General features: G+C 43.3%; 1 protein-coding gene across 1 annotated transcript in view; it reads right to left on the reverse strand.

The window, feature by feature from the left end:
- CTLA4 (cytotoxic T-lymphocyte associated protein 4) overlaps positions 1-19,352 on the reverse strand; it is a 63,987-nt gene extending 44,635 nt beyond the window's left edge. Inside the window, exon 1 of the mRNA XM_005676404.3 lies at positions 19,077-19,352. Within this exon, the coding sequence (XP_005676461.2) occupies positions 19,077-19,119 (43 nt within the window). The 5' untranslated portion in view covers positions 19,120-19,352. The remainder of the gene's footprint in view (positions 1-19,076) is intronic.

A 20,691-nucleotide genomic window follows, 5' to 3' on the forward strand; every position in this document is an offset into this window, starting at 1 on the left:
CATCATGGCACATACAAAAAATTATCCAGGAATCATGAATTTGACAACAAAGATTACAAAGTGATTGCCAGATCTAACCAGGGATCTTTATGTACAATAACAGGACAATAAGTAAATACTTAAGTACCTCTTCTCTACTCACCAATCTATGTCTTCATTGACAAGTCATATGGACTTCACATGGATCCATCAAATTCTGTGAGATGCTTTCAGTCAAATTGCTTAGATGGACAAGGGCACGGGAATAAAAATTTCCCCAGACCCTTACGTACCCCAAGACAGCAGTGGCACTGTTAAACCCTTCAACAGCTGTGGTGGTGACCTGCTAATTGTTCTCCTCCATGAAATTCTTGATCACGGACCCTCAGCCAGCAGTCTCCTCACTTCCCAGCCAATGGGTGGAAGCAGCAACATGGGGTAGAGTCAGGGGCTTCTCCCAAGTCCACTAGCATCCTGCCTGAAGTGGAGCCTACATCAAGCCTCCCGGTCACCCTGTGTACATGCCCCACTCCCTGTCAACTGTTGGGGGGCTCCCCATGTTCCCTGCCTGCATAAATAGGGGGTGGTGTCTTATAAGCAAGACACTCAATACAGGGTCTTCTCATGGTCCTGATAACTGATCTTTTTCATAAATTAATTTTTATTGGAGTACAGTTGCTTTACAATGTGCTAATTTCTACTGTACAACAAAGTGAATCAGTTATAAGTATACACATATCCCCTCTCTTTTGGATTTCCTTCCCCTTTAGGTCACCACAGTGCGTTGAGTAGGGTTCCCTGAGCTATTCATTAGGTTCTCGTTAATTATCTATTTATACATAATATCAACAATGTATATATGTCAGTCCCAATCTCCCAGTTCACCCTATTCTCCCCTTTCCCCCTTGGTGATTGATAACTGATCCTGACTGAAAACTTCTGGTTAACTTTTATGCAGAAGTTAATGCCAGGTCACTAGAGTATAATTTAGTCTAAACCATCAGATCATGGACCATGAGAGTCAGAAAGCACCCTAGAGAATCATCTTCCCCAAAGTCTACACAGTGCATTGTTAGGATCCTGAGGCCCAGAGGACACAAGTCAGTTCCTCAAGCCTCCACAGGGCAGATCCAGGGGTCTGAAACACAGGGATATGCTTGCTCAGCTGCTCAGCTATGTCTGACTCTTTGCAGCCCCATGGACTGTAGATTGCCAGGCTCCTCTGCCCATGGACTTTTCCAGGCAAGAATACTGCAGTTGCCATTTCCTATCTTCCTGACCCAGGAATCGAACTGGCAACTCTGGAGTCTCCTGCATTGGCAGGCAGATTCTTTACCACCAAGTCACCTGGGAAGCAGATGCTAAAAGGATATGAGCTACAGAATATAGTGGTTAAAGGCTTGAGTCTTGCGGTCAGGTTGTTTGAAACTATAGCTCAGTTTTTCCATAAGAAAAATGAGCATAATAATAATAGTGCCTAATTCATAAAGTTGTTGTAAAAATTACATGGGAAAATATATGCAAAGGGTTTAGGACAAATGCCTGGTGCCTAGAAAGCACTAAATTCACATCCCTCATACTATTAAATAAGGCTGCCTCACTGGTCGAGATGACTACACCTAAGCCGGCACATGGCCGGCTGTTACATGGTTCACAATCATGAACCACTGCAAAGCTGGTCCCTGGGGGAATCTGCACAAAGAGTTTACAGAATTACAAACACAGATGGTAGGAGCTGCCAGACTCCAGCCTGGAGGCTATGCTTGTGTATAAAACACGTGGTCCCCTCCTCCTGCTGATGTAATCTCACTGTAGTCTATCTTCTGACAGACTTGGTCCTTCCTTGCTCTTGCTAGGGTCACAGGATTACCAAATTCAGAGAGCACATGTCTACTCCCACCTTTGTTGACATTTATCTTTCTTTAAACAATCCTTGAAACTCTCTCCTCCCTTGGAGTTGTTCAACTTTCCATAACAAAATACCATAGGCTAGGTGGCTCAAACAACAGACCTTTGCTTTCTCATAGTTCTGGAGGCTGAATCCCCAAGATCAAGGTTCTGACAGGGCTGGTTCCCAGTTTGGCCTCTCTTTCTGACTTAGAGATGACATTGTCTCTCTGAGTCCTCGGGCATGGGTGCTAAATCGCTTCAGTCATGTCCATCTCTTTGCCACTCCATGGACTGTAGCCTGCCAGGCTCGTCTGTCCATGGGATTCTCCAGACAAGAGTACTGGAGTGGGTTGCCATTTCCTTCTCCAGGGGATCTTCCCAACCCAAGTAATCAAACCCATGCCTCTTATATCTCCAGCACTGGCAGGCAGGCTCTTTACCACTAGCGCCACCTGGGAAGCCCCTCTGAGTACTCACATAGCCTCTCCTCTATGCATGTGGAGTATGACAGAGCAATCTCCGGTGTTTTTTCCTCCTCTTATAGAGACACTAGTCCTATTGGATTAGGGTTCCATCAGTATGACTTAATATAACCTTGTGCTGTGCTTAGTCACTCAGTCGTGTCTGACTCTTTGTGACCTCATGGACTGTAGCCCTCCAGGCTCCTCTGTCCATGGGTATTCTCCAGGTAAGAATACTGGAGTGTGTTGCCATGCCCTCCTCCAGGGGTTCTTCCCAACCCAGGGATCAAACCCAAGTCTCCTACATCACAGGTGGATTCTTTACCATCTGAGCCACCAGGAAAGCCCAATGTAACCTTATTTCTCTCCTAGTGGCTCAGATGGTAAAGTGTCTGCACACAATGTGGGAGACCTGGGTTTGATCCCTGGGACAGGAAGATCCCCTGGAGAAGGAAATGGCACCCCACTCCTGTACCCTTGCCTGGAAAATCCCATGGACGCAGGAGCCCAGTAGGCTATAGTCCATGGGGTCGCAAAGAGTCAGACACTACCGAGCGACTTCACTTATCTCCTTAAAGTCTACCTCTAAACATGGTCCATTGGGAATTAGGGCCTCAGCAAATGAATTTTGGTGTGGGGCAGGGGGAGAGGGGCACAGTTCGGTTCATAACAACTTGACTTCCATAGCATGACTCTCTCACAGTTCCCTCCCACCTCTCTGACCACCGGTTTGCAATTTCTCTGTGGTCCTCTCCATTTCTCTTCCTGTAAATGCTAGAGTGCCTCAGAATTCCGTTGTCTGACTCCTTCTCTTCCCCACCAACCCCAACACACATTCCTTGAGCAATCACACTTATACGCATGGTTTCCACTACCATATCCAGGCAAGATGGTGCCCAAATCTGTATCTCAAGCTCAAGCTCTCCTAGCTCCACATCTGAATGCCCAACTACCTACTGGCTGTTTTTTATGAAACACAGAAATGTCAGACTCCCCAAGACTAAGCATCTCCCCACATCAACCTAGTGCTGCTTCTGGATTTCCTGACCCATCAGCCAAATGAGAAATCTTGAGCTATCTTTGATCCTTTCTTTTCTATACACTGTACAATCCATGAGAACAGGGATGACATCTCTCCTACTGTACCCTGTATTTCCAAAAGTTACTACAGTACTTGGTTTAAAGCAGGTGTCCATTAACACTATGAATAAAATAAGAATTTAACCCAGACACAGGCACATATAAATATAGTCAACTAATCTTTGACAAAGAGTCAAAAGCAATATAGTGGAGCAAAGACACTATTTTCAACAAATGGTGCTGGAGAAACTGGACATCCATATGCAAAAAAAAAAAAAAAAAAGACTCGACACAAACTTTACACTATTTACAAAAAATAAATCAAAATGGATCATAGACCCAAATTTAAAACTTCAAACTGTAAAACCCCTATAAAATAACATAGGAGACAACCTAGGGTATGGCAGCTTGGGTATGGTAATGACTTTTCAGAAACAACACCAAAGGCACAATACATGAAAGAAATAATTGATAAACTAGAGTTCATTAAAATTTAAAACTTCTGCTCTGCGAAATACAATGTCAAAATAATGAGAAGACGAGCCACAGACTGGGAGGAAATATTTGCAAAAGACACATATGATAAAATACTGTTCTCCAAAATGCACAAAGAACTCTTAAAAATCAACAATAAGAAAAGAAACAGTCCAGTCTGAAAATAGGCCAAAGCCCTTCAAAAATACCTCATCAAAGAAAAGATACAGATGGCAAATAAGCGTATGAAAAGATGTTTCACATCATGTTATCAGAAAAATGTCAATTAAAGCAATAAGATACCACTACACAGTTTGAATGGCCAAAATGCAGAACTATCACAACATCAGTTGGTGAGGAGCAACAGGAACCCTCATTCACTGCTGGTGGGAATGCAAAATGGTACGGCCACTTTAAAGATAGTTTTGTGATTTCTTAACTAACTAAACATACTCTGACCATATGATCCAGCAATCACATGCCTTCTTCTTTATCCAAAGTAGATGAAAACTTTATGTTCACACAAGAATCTGCACACGATATTTATAGCAGCTTTATCCATAACTGCTAAAACCTGGAATCTGGTAGACCAGGTGCCTTAAGAACTGTGTCCACAACATTGTACAGGAGGCAGTGACCAAAACCATCCCCAATAAAAAGAAATGCAACAAGGCAAAGTGGTTGTCTGAGGAGGCTTTACAAATAGCTGAGGAATCAAGAAAAGTAAAAGGTAGAAAAGGAAACATATACCCAAGTAGAAAGGGAAACATATACCCAACTGAATGCAGAGTTCCAGAGAACAGCAGGGAGAAATAAGAAGGCCATCTTCAATGAACAATGCAAAGAAGTAGAGGAAAACAATAGAATGGGGAAGACTACAGATCTCTTCAAAGAAATTGGAGCTATCAGAGGAACATTTCATGCAAGGATGGGCACAATATAGGACAGAAAGAGTAAGGACCTAACAGAAACAAAAGAGATTAAGAAGAGTGGCAAGAATACACAGAAGAACTGTACAAGGAAAGCCTTAATGACCCAAATGACCACTATGGCATGGTCAGTCACTTAGAGCCAGATATCCTTGAGTGCGAAGTCAAGAGAGCCTCAGGAAGCATTACCATAAACAAAGCTAGCGGAGGTCATGGAATTTCAGCTGAGCTATTTAAAATCCTAAAAGGTGATGATGTTAAAGTTCTCCATTCAGTACGTCAGTTTTGAGTCAAATTTGGAAAACTCAGCAGCTGCCAAAGGACAGGAAAAGGTCAGTTTTTATTCCAAGCCCAAAGAACAGCAATGCCAAAAAATGTTCAAACTACTATACAATTGCACTTATTTCATGTGCAAGGAAGGTAATGCTCAAAATCCTTCAAGCTAGGCTTCAGCACTATGTGAACCAAGAACTTCCAAGCTGGTTTTAAAGAAGCAGAGGAACTAGGGATCAAATTGCCAATATTCACTGGATCCTGGAGAAAGCAAAGGAATTCCAGAAAAGCATCTACTTCTGCTTCATTGATAATGCTACCGCTTTTGTGTGGATCACAACAAACTGTGGGAAATTCCTAAATAGATAGGAGTACCAGACCACCTTACCTGTCTCCTGAGAAACCAGTGTGTGGGTCAAGAAACAACAGTTAGAACCAGACATAGAACAACTGATTGGTTCAAAATTGAAAAAGGAGTACAATAAGGCTGTACATTGTCACCCTGCTTATTTAGCTTATATGCAGAGTGTGTGTGTGTGTGTGTGTGTGTGTGTGTGTGACTCAGTCATGCCTGACTCTAGCGTACACATGTGAAATGCTGGGCTGGATGAATCACAAGCTGGAATAAGATTGCACGAGAAATATGAACAACCTTAGGTATGCAAATGATACCACTCTAATGGCAGAAAGTGAAAGAGGAACTAAAGAACCTCTTGATGAGGATGAAAGAGGAGAGTGAAAAAGCTGGCTTAAAACTCAACATTCAAAACACCAAGATCATGGCAACAGGTCCCATCACTTTATGGCAAATAGAAGGGGGAAAAGTGGAAACAGTGACAGATTTTATTTTCTTGGGCTCCAAAATCACTGCAGATGGTGACTGTAGCCATAGTATCTATGAAGTTAAAAGATACTTGCTTCTTGGAAGAAAAGCTTTGACAAGCCTAGACAGCACATTCAAAAACAGAGACATCACTTTGCTGACAAAAGTCTGTATAGTCAAAGCCATGTTTTTCCAGTGGTAAAGTACAGATGTGAGAGTTGGACCATAAAGAAAGCTTTGGTGCTAGAGAGTCCCTTGGACTGCAAAGAGATCAAACCAGTCAATCCTATAGGAAATCAATCCTGAATTCATTGGAAGGACTGATGCTTAAGCTGAAGCTTCAATACTTTGTCCACCTGATGCAAAGAGTTGGATCATTGGAAAAGACCCTGATGCTGGGAAAAATTGAAGGCAATAAGAGAAGGAGGCACCAGAAGATGAGATGGTTAGATAGCATCACTGATTCAAAGAACATGACTTTGAGCAAAATCCAGGAGATCGTGAAGAACAAAGGAGCCTGGGATGCTGCAGTCCATGGGGTCACAAAGAGCCAGACAAACTTAGCAACTGAACAACAACAACAATGAAACTTGAAAGCAACCAAGATATCCTCTAGTAAGTGAGTGGATAAATAAACTGTGGTAGGTCCAGACAATGGATATTGTTGTCAGGGGGTATTAAGAAAGGAAGGATAAATAGATGGAGCACAGATGATTTGAAGGGCAACGAATTAAACAATGATACATATAGTATATGTTACTATAATAAAGGGTGCATGCCATTACGCATTTGTCCAAACACATGGAATGTGCACCAAGAGTGAATCCTAATGTAAACTACAGGCTTTGGATAGTAACGTGTCAACATAGGTTCATCTGTATAACAAATGTACCACTCTAGTTGGGGAATATTTGTAACGGGAAGGCTATGCACGTGGGGGGCGGGATATGTGGGAAATCTTTATTTCCTCTTAATTTTACTGTAAACCTAATACTACTCTGAAAGATACTCTTTTTAAAAATTTATGGATCCCACATTCCTCATATATAATCAGTCATCAAGTCCTGTTGAATCTACTCTCCAAGTGGCTCTCAAATCTGTACCCTTTCTTCACCTACACTATTTCTGCATATCCTTCTAGCCATGTTTCAGAGTCTCTTTCTCTGTGTGTGTCTCCTTTTATGCACACGAGCCATGGAACAGGTGTGTGCCTGTTCCATGCCACACTTCTATGCCTGTACATATGTTTTTCCTGTGAAACATCTTCGTCACCCTTCATCACTAAGCTCGTTTTACCTCCTGGTGGTCCAGTGGTGAAGACGCCAAGCTTCCAATGTAGGAGGCACAGATTCAATCCCTGGTCAGGGAACTAAGATCCCACATGCCACAGTGTGCAGCCTAAATAAATTAATTAATTTAATTAAAAGGACATCAAACTCATTATCAAATTTTATCACTAAATAAAAGAAGAACCTTTGAAAACATAAAAACCTTCATGAACTACCTCCCATCCAAACCTTGGCTGGCTTAGATATCTCTCCTCTGGGCTCTTGATACAACAGTATTGGGCTTCCCAGGTGGCTCAGTGGTAAAGAATTTGCCTGCCAATGCAGTGAGCTGCAGAGAATGCAGAGATGCAGGTTCAATCCCTGGGTCTGGAAGATCCCCTGGAGTAGGAAATGGCAACCCACTCCAGTATTCTTTCTCGATAATCTCATGGACAGAGAAGCCTGGTGGGTTACAGTCCACAGGGTTTCAAAGAGTCAGACACAACTGAGCAAGCACAAACCTCAAAATCCACACAATAATATTATAGAGAAAAATCACACTGTATGGTGATGTCTCTTTTCTTTTCTGACGTCCAGCCACCATGGAGGGTAGATACTGTCTGCTGGTCACCTCAGTATTCAGAGGTGGTATTCAGATCACAAGAAACAGTGGCTAGAATCACAGACTTGGAGACAAGTGATGTGGATTCAAGTTTTTCTGCCTCTTGAGCTCTCTGAACTTCATTGTCTTATCTTTCAAATAGGGGAAGGAACTGATCTACAGAGGATAGGGTTGTTAGAGGGATTATTAGATGAGGTAGCAACTGTAAACCAGTGTGATGCTTAGTACATAATAGGGTCTTAGTAAATAGTTACAGAGTGAATTAATTCGCTAATTAATTAAACAATGATGTATAGAAGTATTATACATGTGTGTATATATTAATACCTACTCCCTATGCTCCCTTGGATCAAGACTTGCTATTGTCAATGAGGAGGTGAAAATCATTTTAGAACAACCCCAATTCATTTGTAGCATTGTTTTGGACTATGTTGGACTATCTGAAATAACTGGTCCAACATCAGTAGGGTTTAGGCTGGGAGGCTGCTCCCTGGGAGGTAATCTTGGGCAGCAAAATTCAGGAACCTCCATTCCTGACTTCTCACCCTTCCCACCATATCAGTCTCTCCTTTTCTCACCACCACGCCACGTGCCCAGCGCTCTGAGTCTGCACCTCTGTGTACGAGTGAAATTATATGACCTAGAAACTTTTGGTGACAAAGTGACATAGTACAAACCTAATGAAATAGGACACTTTTTCCCATCTAAATAGAAATGGCCTATTAGGCTCTAATTCTGACTTCTTGTTCAATCCAAGGAGATATTGACTAAATGAGTTAAGAAAAGCCTGATTATCCCCACAGAGGTTTTGAAGCTCTTCCATTTGGAAGTTTCTAGAGGCATAATCCCTATATACAATTTATCTACCTCCATGAATGAAAAATAACCCACATCAACCCAATAACATAGCCCACCAATAATGTAGATTTCTGAAGGAGAAAAAGAAAAAGCAAAATTCCCTTAAGTAAAATATTTAGACAAAATTAAAAGCTCCTCGTATAGTAAACTATAAACAACTACATTTGAAATGGTTCTCATGATAAGCAGGATTTTCAAAGGCAAGGAATAACGTATCTCCTTGCTCTCATGGTTACTGCTGGTAGTTTTTGTTTGGCTTGGTTTTTAATAATCTGCGTACAGTAAAGTTTTTATCCTCTTTCTTAGAGGCAGTGACTTTGGTATGACTGCTGAGTCATTTCAGCCATGTCCGACTCTCTGTGACTCCATGGACTGTAGCCCCTCAGGCTCCTCTTTCACGGGACTTCACAGGCAAGAACACAGGAGAAGGCTGCCATTCCTACTCCAGAGGATCTTCCCAACCCAGGGATCAAACCCACATCTCCTGCAGCTCCTGCACTGCAGGCAGATCCTTTACCCACTGAGCCACCTCTGAAGCCTGATGTTGGTATGCTGCTGCTGCTGCTGCTGCTAAGTCGCTTCAGTCGTGTCCGACTCTGTGCGACCCCATAGACGGCAGCCCACCAGGCTCCCCTGTCCCTGGGATTCTCCAGGCAGGAACACTGGAATAGGTTTCCATTTCCTTCTCCAGTACATAAAAGTGAAAAGTGAAAGTGAAGTTGCTCAGTTGTGTCCGACTCTGTGCAACCCCATGGACTGCAGCCCACCAGGCTCCTCCATCTGTGGGATTTTCCAGGCAAGAGTACTGGAGTGGGGTACCATTGCCTTCTCCGATGTTGGTATAGTTTAGTTCATATCATGGACAGTTGTCATTTCTTTCAGCTGCCTACTGTTTATTTGAGGAATTGCCTTTCTTATGAGTCTTCAAGAAAGGCAGAGGCCACTCGCCATTATAAAAACTGAAATGCCAGACATTACCTTTCCAGGAACCCCCTGCAAGTAGCTATATGGGTCTAGGATCCAGGACCCACCAATCAGAAGCACCCCCTCTGGACTGTGAATCTGGTGCTAGTGATGAAACGAAGAGGTGACTCTGAGGCCCTCCCTCTCCAGAGGTGGTGGCAAGATCACAGTTCCACGGCAGCAGTGGTTAGATGCTGTCCCCATCCTCTACCTGGAGCAGAAGTGCTGCCACGTCAGCAGGAGAGCACAGCATCTGGCAGCGGCAGTGGTGCCCTCCCTGAGCGCGGAGTGGCCCGACTGTGGGTATTGTGCCTTGCTCCTCTACCTCCAAGCCTGGATCTCCTATTCGGCCAACGACCCTACAAGCAGCCCAATGTCATTTTAATTAGTGAGGTTAAATCAGTTGATGTCTGTTTGCATTGCCTACAACCAAGAATTCTGACAGATTTTGAGAGCCTAAGGGGAGAACAGAAATTCGGAAAGCTGAAGCTGAGCTGTCCTCACCTCCAGAGTGAGTGTCTCAGGGAGTGATAGCTCCTTCTTTTCAGATCCACCACCAGACAGCTGGCCACCTATGGATGGCTTTTAAAATCTGGCCTGCAACTACATGCTCAGTGAAGCATAAAAGAAAATAGATCAAAGCAATGAACTGCACTGTACTGAATGTGGAAGTGTCAAGAGACAGCAAGCAATAGACACCCATGAACTGTGCATTTCAGAAACCACAAGTTGAAAATCTGTGCTCCCTTGGGCCTTTCTCTTAGTCTGTTTTGAATAAGGCTCCCATTTCTGTTAAGGAAACTCCAGAGGTATGCAAATAAGTGGTTCAGACTATTTACTTTTTAAAAAACTAATTCAATGAAGCTTTAGCAAGGCTGTATCATGCCGAGTAGTGAGCGGGGTTTGTGAAGGATTCAGAAGTGAGTTAGATGCAGGCGTCAACACCTGTACATTTATAAAAATATCATGCTGTGTGCTTACACAGTACTCCAACTAATTCCAAGTGTTATAGTTTTTAATGCCTGTGTGCTAAAGTCCAGCTTTGCGACCCTGTGGACTGTAGCCGGCCAGGCTCATCTGTCCATATGATTCTCCAGGCAAGAATACTGGAGTGGGTTGCCATTTCCCACTCCAGGGGATCTTCCCAACCTAGAGATTGAACCCTCTTCTATCTCCTGCATTGGCAAGCAAGTTCTTTACCCCTAGCGCCACCTGGGAAGCCCCTATAGTTTTTAATACATATATTTTATCTCCATAGGAGAATAAACTCTTTTTACCCCTGTCAGAGGCATTTAAAAAAAACAAGATTACCTTGCTAATGAAAATATTTATCATAATACTTCCTGATACTTCCTATACTATAATACTTCCTACTTCCTATGATAAATATTCTCATTAGCAAGGTAATCTTGTTTTTTTAAATGCCTCTGACATGGGTGAAAAGAGTTTATTCTCCTATGGAGATAAAATATATGTATGCAATCTTGTATGCACTAACCAATAAAATCTCAGACATTCTGGAAAATCAAAAATTCTAAGTATAGAAAAATCTATCTGGCCCATAGACTACACATTTTAGATGGACATACTTTTTAAAATATCTGTTTCTAGGTGACATCCTGGTGATCCAGTCAGTGATTAAGATTTCACCTTCCAATGCAGGGGGTGTGGGTTTGATCCCTGGTCAAGATCCCACATGCCTTGGAGCCAAAGGCCAAGACATAAAACAGAAGCTATATTGTAATAAATTTAATGAAAGACTTTAAAAAATGGTCCATGTCAAAAAAAAACTTAAAAAAATTAGAAACTTCTGTAAAATGAAATAATTTTTTCTATGAGAATTTGGAAAACTCCTTCATATTCAAGATTCCTAAGCAAGTGCCTTTGGCGTGACATTTGGAACTCTGATTTTGTTGGGTGAATGCCAGATAAAAGAAAAGGAAATAATTTTGCTTAACACACAGTTTTGAGAGTACAATGTGGAGTCAGATGGCAGTGTGGTCTCTTTCCAAATTAGACATACTTCCAAAAACAGGAACAAGAATCAAGAAGGTTTCACTGCAGGCCTCGGGAGATTGGCCTGCCAATCTCAGGCTCACAGGCTCACAGCAGGGACTAGACACAGTGGTCACAGGAGCATGGAACTGGCCACTGGCCTGCGTTCTCCATCCCACTGAGTAATCTCAACATCCTATTGCACCAAGAAAGCCCAGGCAAGACCTGCTGTTGCCCCACAGACACTCAAGGTCCAGATCAAGTCCATGGACACATGTTTACTATCACTTGGGGTCATCAGCTCCCTGGGACTCCTCACAGGGACCCTGAGACACAACCCAGGGACTGAACCCAAGTCTCTTGCATCTCCTGCATTGACAGGTGGATTCTTTGCCACTGTACCATCTACAAAGCCCCAGTAAACCTGTAAACATAAAGTTTTCCTGGGTTCTGTGAGCCATTCTAGCAAATCTTCAAACCTGAGGAAAAGATCATCAGAACCCCCAATTTATAGCTAGTTGATCAGAGGACATGTGGCTCAGAACTTGCAACTGACATCTGAAAAGGGGGTAGTCCTTTAGTTTGTGGGATCTAATGCTAACTCCAGGTTCAGTTCAGTTCAGTTCAGTTCAGTCACTCAGTCGTGTCCGACTCTTTGCGACCCCATGAATCGCAGCACGCCAGGCCTCCCTGTCCATCACCAACTCCCAGAGTCCACCCAAACCTATGTCCACTGAGTCAGTGATGCCATCCAACCATCTCATCCTCTGTCGTCCCTTTCTCCTCCTTCCCCTAATCCTCCCAGCATCAGAGTCTTTTCCAATGAGTCAACTCTTCGCATCAGGTGGCCAAAGTACTGGAGTTTCAGCTTTAGCATCAGTCGTTCCAATGAATACCCAGGACTGATCTCCTTTAGAATGGACTGGTTGGATCTCCTTGCAGTCCAAGGGACTCTCAAGAGTCTTCTCCAACACCACAGTTCAAAAGCATCAATTTTTCAGCACTCAGCTTTCTTCACAGTCCAACTCTCACATCTGTACATGACCACTGGAAAAACCATAGCCTTGACTAGACGGACCTTAGTCGGCAAAGTAATGTCTCTGCTTTTGAACATGCTGTCTAGGTTGGTCATAAGCTTCCTTCCAAGGAGTAAGCGTCTTTTAATTTCATGGCTGCAATCACCATCTGCAGTGATTCTGCAGCCCAAAAAAATAAAGCCTGACACTGTTTCCACTGTTTCCCCATCTATTTCCCATGAAGTGATGGGACCAGATGCCATGATCTTCGTTTTCTGAATGTTGAGCTTTAAGCCAACATTTTCACTCTCCTCTTTCACTTTCATCAAGAGGCTCTTTACTTCCTCTTCACTTTCTGCCATAAGGGTGGTGTCATCTGCATATCTGAGGTTATTGGTATTTCTCCCAGCAGTCTTGATTCCAATTTGTGCTTCTTCCAGCCCAGCGTTTCTCATGATGTGCTCTGCATATAAGTTAAATAAGTAGGGTGACAATATACAGCCTTGACGTCCTCCTTTTCCTATTTGGAACCAGTCTGTTGTTCCATGTCCAGTTCTAGCTGTTGCTTCCTGACTCCAGGTAGATGGGGTAAATTGTTGGAGACCCAGTTGGCATCAGAGAATTGGCTGGAGTCAGAGAAAACATCTCAGACAAATCACTAGGGCTTTAAGAGACACAGACTATAAGTGTCACAGCTGAGGAGTATCTTCTTTTCCAGAATCGAGTTTATTTTGCTCTTTGGAGTTAGGGCTTCAACATATGAATTTTAAGGGGACACAGTCCTTCATAGCGATATATTTGTTTTCCAGAACCTGTATTTGTTTTCTAGAACCAAGATGAGCTTCATCACTATCTCTAGTGACTGCACCATATTTAGAGTTATAAGATGTGAGAGATGGAAGCTATAGGGAGGAAACTGGGTTCCAGGTGGGTGAAGTGACTTGTTCATAGACGTAGTTTCAGAGTAGTGAGGCTGGGAGTAGAACCCAGACTCTCCCCTGCCAGGTCAGTGCTCTTTCCAAAGGGTAGCTCCTAAGAAGAAACTTTGAAGAACTTGACCAGCAAGGAATGGCTTTAGAACATGACCTGCTCAATGAAACATTTCCCTTAGGGGAGCCAACCGTATGGCCAATAAAAAAACTCAGTACATGTTCCTAAATCCAGCACTTGGGGTTTTCCCTTGTCAAAATAAGCAATGTGGTGTTAACCAGGCTGGATTCAAAGATCATAGTCAAGTCCGTGGCTACATTCCTAAGCAACTCCCTCTGAGTCTATGAGGGTTTTCCTAAAACTTAAAGGAGGGTCAGGGAGCTTCCTTGTGCCTTGACTTCGTTTCCCATAGAACATACTATTATCATGGTATAGCCCTCAAGACCTAGTGTCTTCCCCTCCTCTTGGTCAATCTCACATCTCTTTGGCCAATCAAACGATGGCATGCTAACACCAGTTCCTACTTTTGTCCCAGCTTTGCCAAGCCAGGTGCTTCCTGCTGGCAACCCAAAGCAGTTCTCTCATGAGCCTCAAATAATCCTGGCAGGACACTCACAGGACTATCCTGACGCTAAGTACTAAGCCAGATGCCCCACTGGGACCCTTAGCACCCCAAAGACTCTGAGCTCTAAGTCTTCCTTCAAACGCCGCTTCGTGAAGTCCATTCCAGCCCTAACACTCACTCTTCTGATCCGGACCAGTCTTCTCTAATTCACCCTAAATACTGCAGCCAAATTAACCTCACAGGATACCTTTTCTCTTTCTCACCTTCAAAATAGTATATACGTTATTTTTTTTAACAAGACCTCAAGATTTTATTATATTCAAGATAAAAGATGAGGCTTAGAACTGGGTCACTTAGTCTTTCTCATCCTATCTCCTCTCAGTTCATAATGCTTGGATCCACAGTTGGTGTCAACCCATTTAAGCCTCTGCACAATCTTCTTTGTGGTTTATGTATAGCTTACTATCTAATATCGTGTACATTTTAAAAGATTGCACTACGGACTTAATCCATCTTTCCAATTCTCCTCTGCACTCTGGGAAATGGCTTTTCTCAATTAATTGAAGGGGGAAAGTCCACTTTCCCTTTTCCTGAGTTTGATGGTCCTATATTCCAACCAGCACTCGCCCACTCCCTCTCCCCCACCCCTGACCCTGCAGAGTTACCATCCTACTCCATCCCCAGGGGCAGGAGTGATGGCAGAAGTTCCACCCTAGAGCATTGTCCCTCCTCTGTCCACAGAGTGCCACCAGAGCACCTGCCCCATTTCTGGACTGAAAAAATGGTACCCACTACATTCTCCTACACCAATACTACCATGCATTGGTGACTGGGCACTGTTAGCTTGGCCTCTAAAATAAACCATCAAAGAAAACTTAATAATGGAAGATGTACAATTTTTCTGCTATTTTTTCCTTCCTGACCCTTGCATGGGCCTCTTTCTGGTCCATGGGAATACAGACAGCCCCATACTTGCAGTATAGAAAAGACATCTGTTAGACCTGTAACCTGACAAGTGTGATGGGAGTTCCAAAAGAAAGGGAAGAATGCAAAGCACAGCATGTACAAGGAGATTCCACCTGGTCTGGGGGATCAGGCAGGGCCTCCTTCTGGAAGTGACTTTTCATCTGAGGTCTATAGGATGAAGAAGAGTTACCAAGATAAGGATGGTTCCATACAGGGGGTGGGGGTGGGCAGCTGATGCAAAAACCTCTGGTGATGGGGAGCATGATGCTTTCCAGAAACTAAAGGAAACTAGTATGATTTGGACCAGGAAGAGGGTAAGGGAACTTAGAATGGAAACAGGAAAGAGACAAAGACATGAAGACCCAAAGGAAAAAGCTTGATACGAGGCAGGCTTATGAGAAATGAGTTTCTTCTTTTTATATGATGAGGCCTTCTTGATCAGTAAACACAGAGTATAGTATAGAGGGCAATGGGTCATCATCGCCACCAGTCATCCCTTTTCCTGCCACCCGCATTCTTCTAAAATCCAGAGCCTACTTCATCCCCTCCAGACAGTCCTCCCTGATTTCCCCTGCCTGCATTGCCCCTTACAGCACTTAGGGTTCCCTGCATCACAATCAATGGCCTTTCCTATGCCACTGGTGCTAAGAATAAAACACCAGGACAATAGAAAGCAGAAATTGCTCCAATTCCTGGTTCACCCCCCTTACTGTGGGAAAATGCAAGCTTCACTGGATTTTTAAAATGACATCTTGGCCATTTAACATAGAAGGAAGGATTTCCTGGTTGTGAGGGACGTGTGAGCAAATGGAATCTGGGTATGCAATGCCCTCCTCACTCACAGCTGCATCTCAAGGCAAAATTTCTCCCCTTGTTCCATAGAGAGGATTATTTTTAGTCACGAAAAGCATTGCATCTACCGAAAACAAAAGCAAAGAACAAACCAAAAAAAGGAGAAAGGCTTTCCCAAGCAAAAAGGAGGTGTGAGTAGTATTTGAAAATCAAGTCAATCATTTTGTGTCCGAAGATTATCACAGCCTACTCTTCAGTTATTGCAGTAAATCATACTGACCTATAGATGGCACAAGGTGACTACTGAATAAATATCTTGCTACAGATATAGATCACAGAATCAGGCCGGTCTAACAAATTTCAGAGGCCAACTGTTAGCATTTTCTAAGCTTGTGACATCAGGCCAAAGACAGTTAAAGTCTAATGGCTTTTTCAAACCATATGACTGTGTCTCTCCATGCTTCGTTCATCTGTGTCCTCCTAATTTTGTTCTTTTGTTTTTAATTACCAGAGCTACAGTGGTAATCTATAATCAGTTCTCTATTAACTGTTACGGTTTAGAGAATTTACATTCTTGGGCATAATCATAAGGTCAGTACTGCTAACATGACCCCCACTTGCAGAGCCCTTCCAGAGTGTAGGCACCTTTCTAAAGTACTTGCTTAACCACGTCAACTCAGGTAACCCTCATGGCAATCATGTGAAATAAGTAAAGCACCGTCATTCATCCCCTATTTATAGGTGAGGAAGCTGAAGCACAGTGAAGTGTGAAATAATTTTAATGAAGATCACACAACAAATAGTAGAGCTGGGATCTGAACACAAGCCATCTGGCTCCGGTGACCACGTTCTTATCCACTAGAACGCACACTTAGAACTATTACTGGAGCATGAGATGAACTAAGGCCACCTTCCCCCTCCTTGATAAATCTGTGACAGGTTGGCTTGAGGTCGAACATAGGAGTGAAAACAGCTCCCTCCTGGAACTTTATGGTTCCAAGTCTCCACTGGTCAAGGGAATCCAGTATAGACCCAATAAGGCTGCAAAGGGCAGAGTCTGGGAAAGTTAGCAGAGCTCTCATTACCAGGAGAAGAGTGGGAATACTGCTGATTCAGCCTCTTACATTTGTTTCCCATTTCTAAAATAAAAATTCCATCCAGCTCACTGAGGCATATAACTCACGGGAGTCCCCCAGTGGAGGCAATGGGCAGTATCAGCCTGCCGGGGATAACCTGGATCCAGCGTAGGAGGCCCCTCTCCATCAGAATTTCAATGTGTGATTTCAACAATGGCCAGTTTGTGAAGAGTAGATAAAATGTAAAGTGCATTTGGTAGCATCTCAAAAAGTTAACCAGAGAATTACCACGTGGGTGGAATCGGAGAACTGAAAGCAGGAACTTGAACAGATGTCTATACACCAATGTTCATGGCAGCATTATTTACAGTAGTGAAACTTTGGAAACAACCTCTATGGTCTGAATGTTTCTGTCTCCCCCAAATTCCTATCTTGAAATCCTAATGCACAATGTGATGGTACTGAGACAGGGTCTTTAGGAGGTGAGCATGTCATGAGGGTAGAGCCCCCATGAAAGGGACTAGTGTTGCCATGAAAGAGGCCCCACAGAGATCCTTTTCCCCTTCTACCAGGATGAGAAGTCGGCCTTCTGCCATGCAGAAGAGGACCTTCACCAGAACCAGACCATGCTGACACTCTGATCTCGGACTTTGAACCTCTAGAACTGTGAAAAATAAACTTCTATTCTTTAGAAGCAACCCAGTCTGTGGTAATTCATTACAGCAGCCTGAACGGACTAAGACAACCCAAGTGTCATGTAATTGGATAAACAAAATGTGGCATATCCATACAATGGAATGTTATTCGGTCACGGAAAGGAGTGAAGTACTGGTGCTTGCTGCAATTGGATGAACTTTGAAAATACTATGCGAAATGGAGTCAGTCACAAATGGATAAATATTGTATGACCTGTGGTACCTAAAATATGCAAAATCAAAGATGTAGAAAGTAGAATAGGGGTTATCAGTGACTGAGGGGAGATGAGGGTGGTGATGAAGTCATTGTTTAATGGAGACAGAGTTTCTGATGCAGCTGATTAAGTTCTGGAAATGGATGGTGGTCATAGCTATACAACACCTGTGAAGGTACTTAATGTCACTGAATTGTACACTTAAAAAATAACGAAAATAGTGGGACTGACCTGGTGGTCCAGTGGCTAAGACTCTGTGCTCCCGATTCAGGGGGCGGGGTTCGATCCCTTGTCAGGGAACTAGATCCCACATGTTACAACTAGAAGATCCGGCATGCCACAACTCAGATCTGACACAGCCAAATAAATAATTGTTTTAATAGCTAAAGCAGTAACTTTCAGGTTATACAGATTTTACCACTATTAAAAAAAAAATCATGTTTTTAAAATGTAAAGTGTCTAGGAAATTTGAGAGATATTGCCAGTTACCTAGCCAATACCTAGTCTCCCAGAGCCAATATCTAGTCTCTTTTTCTTTATTAACAGAATCCAATCTGTTGGGGGCTGCAAGGAGTCCTGCTAAAGTCTCCGTTTCCCAGGCTCCCTGCGGATAGGGATGACCACGTGACTGTAAGCTGTGCAGTGAGAGGAAAATTTCTCTTTACTGAGTGAAACTTTTGTGAAAGTTCATTAAAAGGTGGGAGTGGGAGGTGCTGATTCATCTGGCATAATCCCTTTTACCTCTGACCTTTTCCAGCATGAAACCATGGTTATGATGGCTGGAACTTCAGCAGCCATCCGGAAACCATGAGGATGGAAGTCAGCACCAGAGAGGCAGAGCAGAAGGAGAGAAGGAACCTGAGACATCAAGGGCATTGTGGAGCTGCTACACCTTTTGTGGAAGGCTTATCCCTGAACTTTACACATTACTTGAGAGCAAAGAGAACTCCTCTCTAGTTTAAACCAGTGATTTTAAGATCTCTCTCTGCTACTTACTGAACACAATTATTAACTGATTCAGCACCTTAATCCCTATTGTTATTATAATTGCTAGTGATTTTATTAACAAGGAAGTATCTCCCCAGGCCAGCGTTCATTTGACAATGTCATAAACACCTGTAAGTTTGGAGTTGTCGTAAAATGAGCTATCCACAGGCCTAATGGATACTCACTAGAAAGCCAAAGGATCTGGTAAAACAGACTCACCTGCTTCCACAGCCACACGGGCCATAATATTAACTGGAGACATCACTGCCTGTCCCTGGAAGCAGCCACGTTGTTTTGATGCATTTCCTCCTCAGCAAGCTCCAGTGGTGAAGAGTTTTCTGCACCACAGAGTGGAAAGAGGATCAGGAGGCATAGGCATCTTTTCCTTGCCAGAGTTAAAGGGAAGCTGAAGGCTTCTCCAACGGCCTTTTACAAGATAATGACGAACTAACCAGTATGAACTGACTGGCTCATCATCTGAGTGAGTCACTCTGACACCTCATGGTTCCTTAACTTCCTCTGCTTCCTCGACCTTGCCTGCGCCCCAGCCCACGCCAACAACTTCTGGCTGTGGCCACACCCTGGATTTTGTCAGCGGCAGGAACTGCTCCACCGGAATCTCCACATCCGGCATTTACTGTTATCCAGCCCCTCCCTCCTCCTCAACTCCCTCGCCCCTGTACTTCCCTTCTTTGACCTCTTGATGGTCAATCCCATGAGTGTGCACATTGGTTCAAAGACGTTCAGTACTGTCTATCAAATTCAAATTTGACTCAGCAACCCTCTTCCTGGGCATTTATCTTACAGATCATTGGCATCTGGTCAGTAACACACATACAAGATAACATACCCAGAAGAAAGTTTGTTATTTTGGGGTTTTTTGGTAACTTGTTGGGAAGATCCCTTGGAGTAGGACATAACAACCCATGCCAGTATCTTACCTGGGAAATCTCATGGACAGGGGAGCCTGGCATGGGTCCGCAAAGAGTTGAACACGGCTGAGCAACTGAGAGGGAACACACACACCCATCAGACTGAATGCTAGGCACCTATTTTTAAAATTGAGGCAAATCCACATGCAATGATATGAAAAGTTCCCCAAGATACATGTGTAAAAGACAGAGTATTTTATTTGTACCACCTGTGTGGGTATAATTAACATATATATTACCTGTATGTTTAACATATACACACATATATAAAACCCATATCTAAAATATGAGTATATACATATATCTATGAAGACTCTTGAGAGTCCCTTGGACTGCAAGGAGACCCAACCTGTCCATTCTGAAGGAGATCAACCCTGGGATTTCTTTGGAAGGAATGTTGCTAAAGCTGAAACTCCAGTACTTTGGCCACCTCATGCGAAGAGTTGACTCACTGGAAAAGACTCTGACCCTGGGAGGGATTGCGGGCAGGAGGAGAAGGGGACGACAGAGGATGAGATGGCTGGATGGCATCACTGACTCAATGGACGTGAGTCTGAGTGAACTCCGGGAGTTGGTGATGGACAGGGAGGCCTGGCATGCTCCGATTCATGGGGTCGCAAAGAGTCAGACACGACGGAGCAACTGAACTGAGCTGATGCCTATAATACATTTACACATACATAATCCCTGCTATACTATCTCTGAAAGGATATATAAGACACTAACAATAGTAGAAAATGGAGGTGGATGGTGAGAAAGGAAGACTTAATTTTCACTCTATATTCTCTCATGCTTCAATTTTGTTCCATGTACTATTATTACCTATTCAAAACTATTTTCAGAAAAGAATGTTCATCACAGAACTTTTCCTTGCTCTCCTAGTCTCTTCATAGGTTTGCTGC

Source organism: Capra hircus, chromosome 2, assembly GCF_001704415.2.
Source record: "Capra hircus breed San Clemente chromosome 2, ASM170441v1, whole genome shotgun sequence".
NCBI classification, from domain to species: Eukaryota; Metazoa; Chordata; class Mammalia; order Artiodactyla; family Bovidae; genus Capra; species Capra hircus.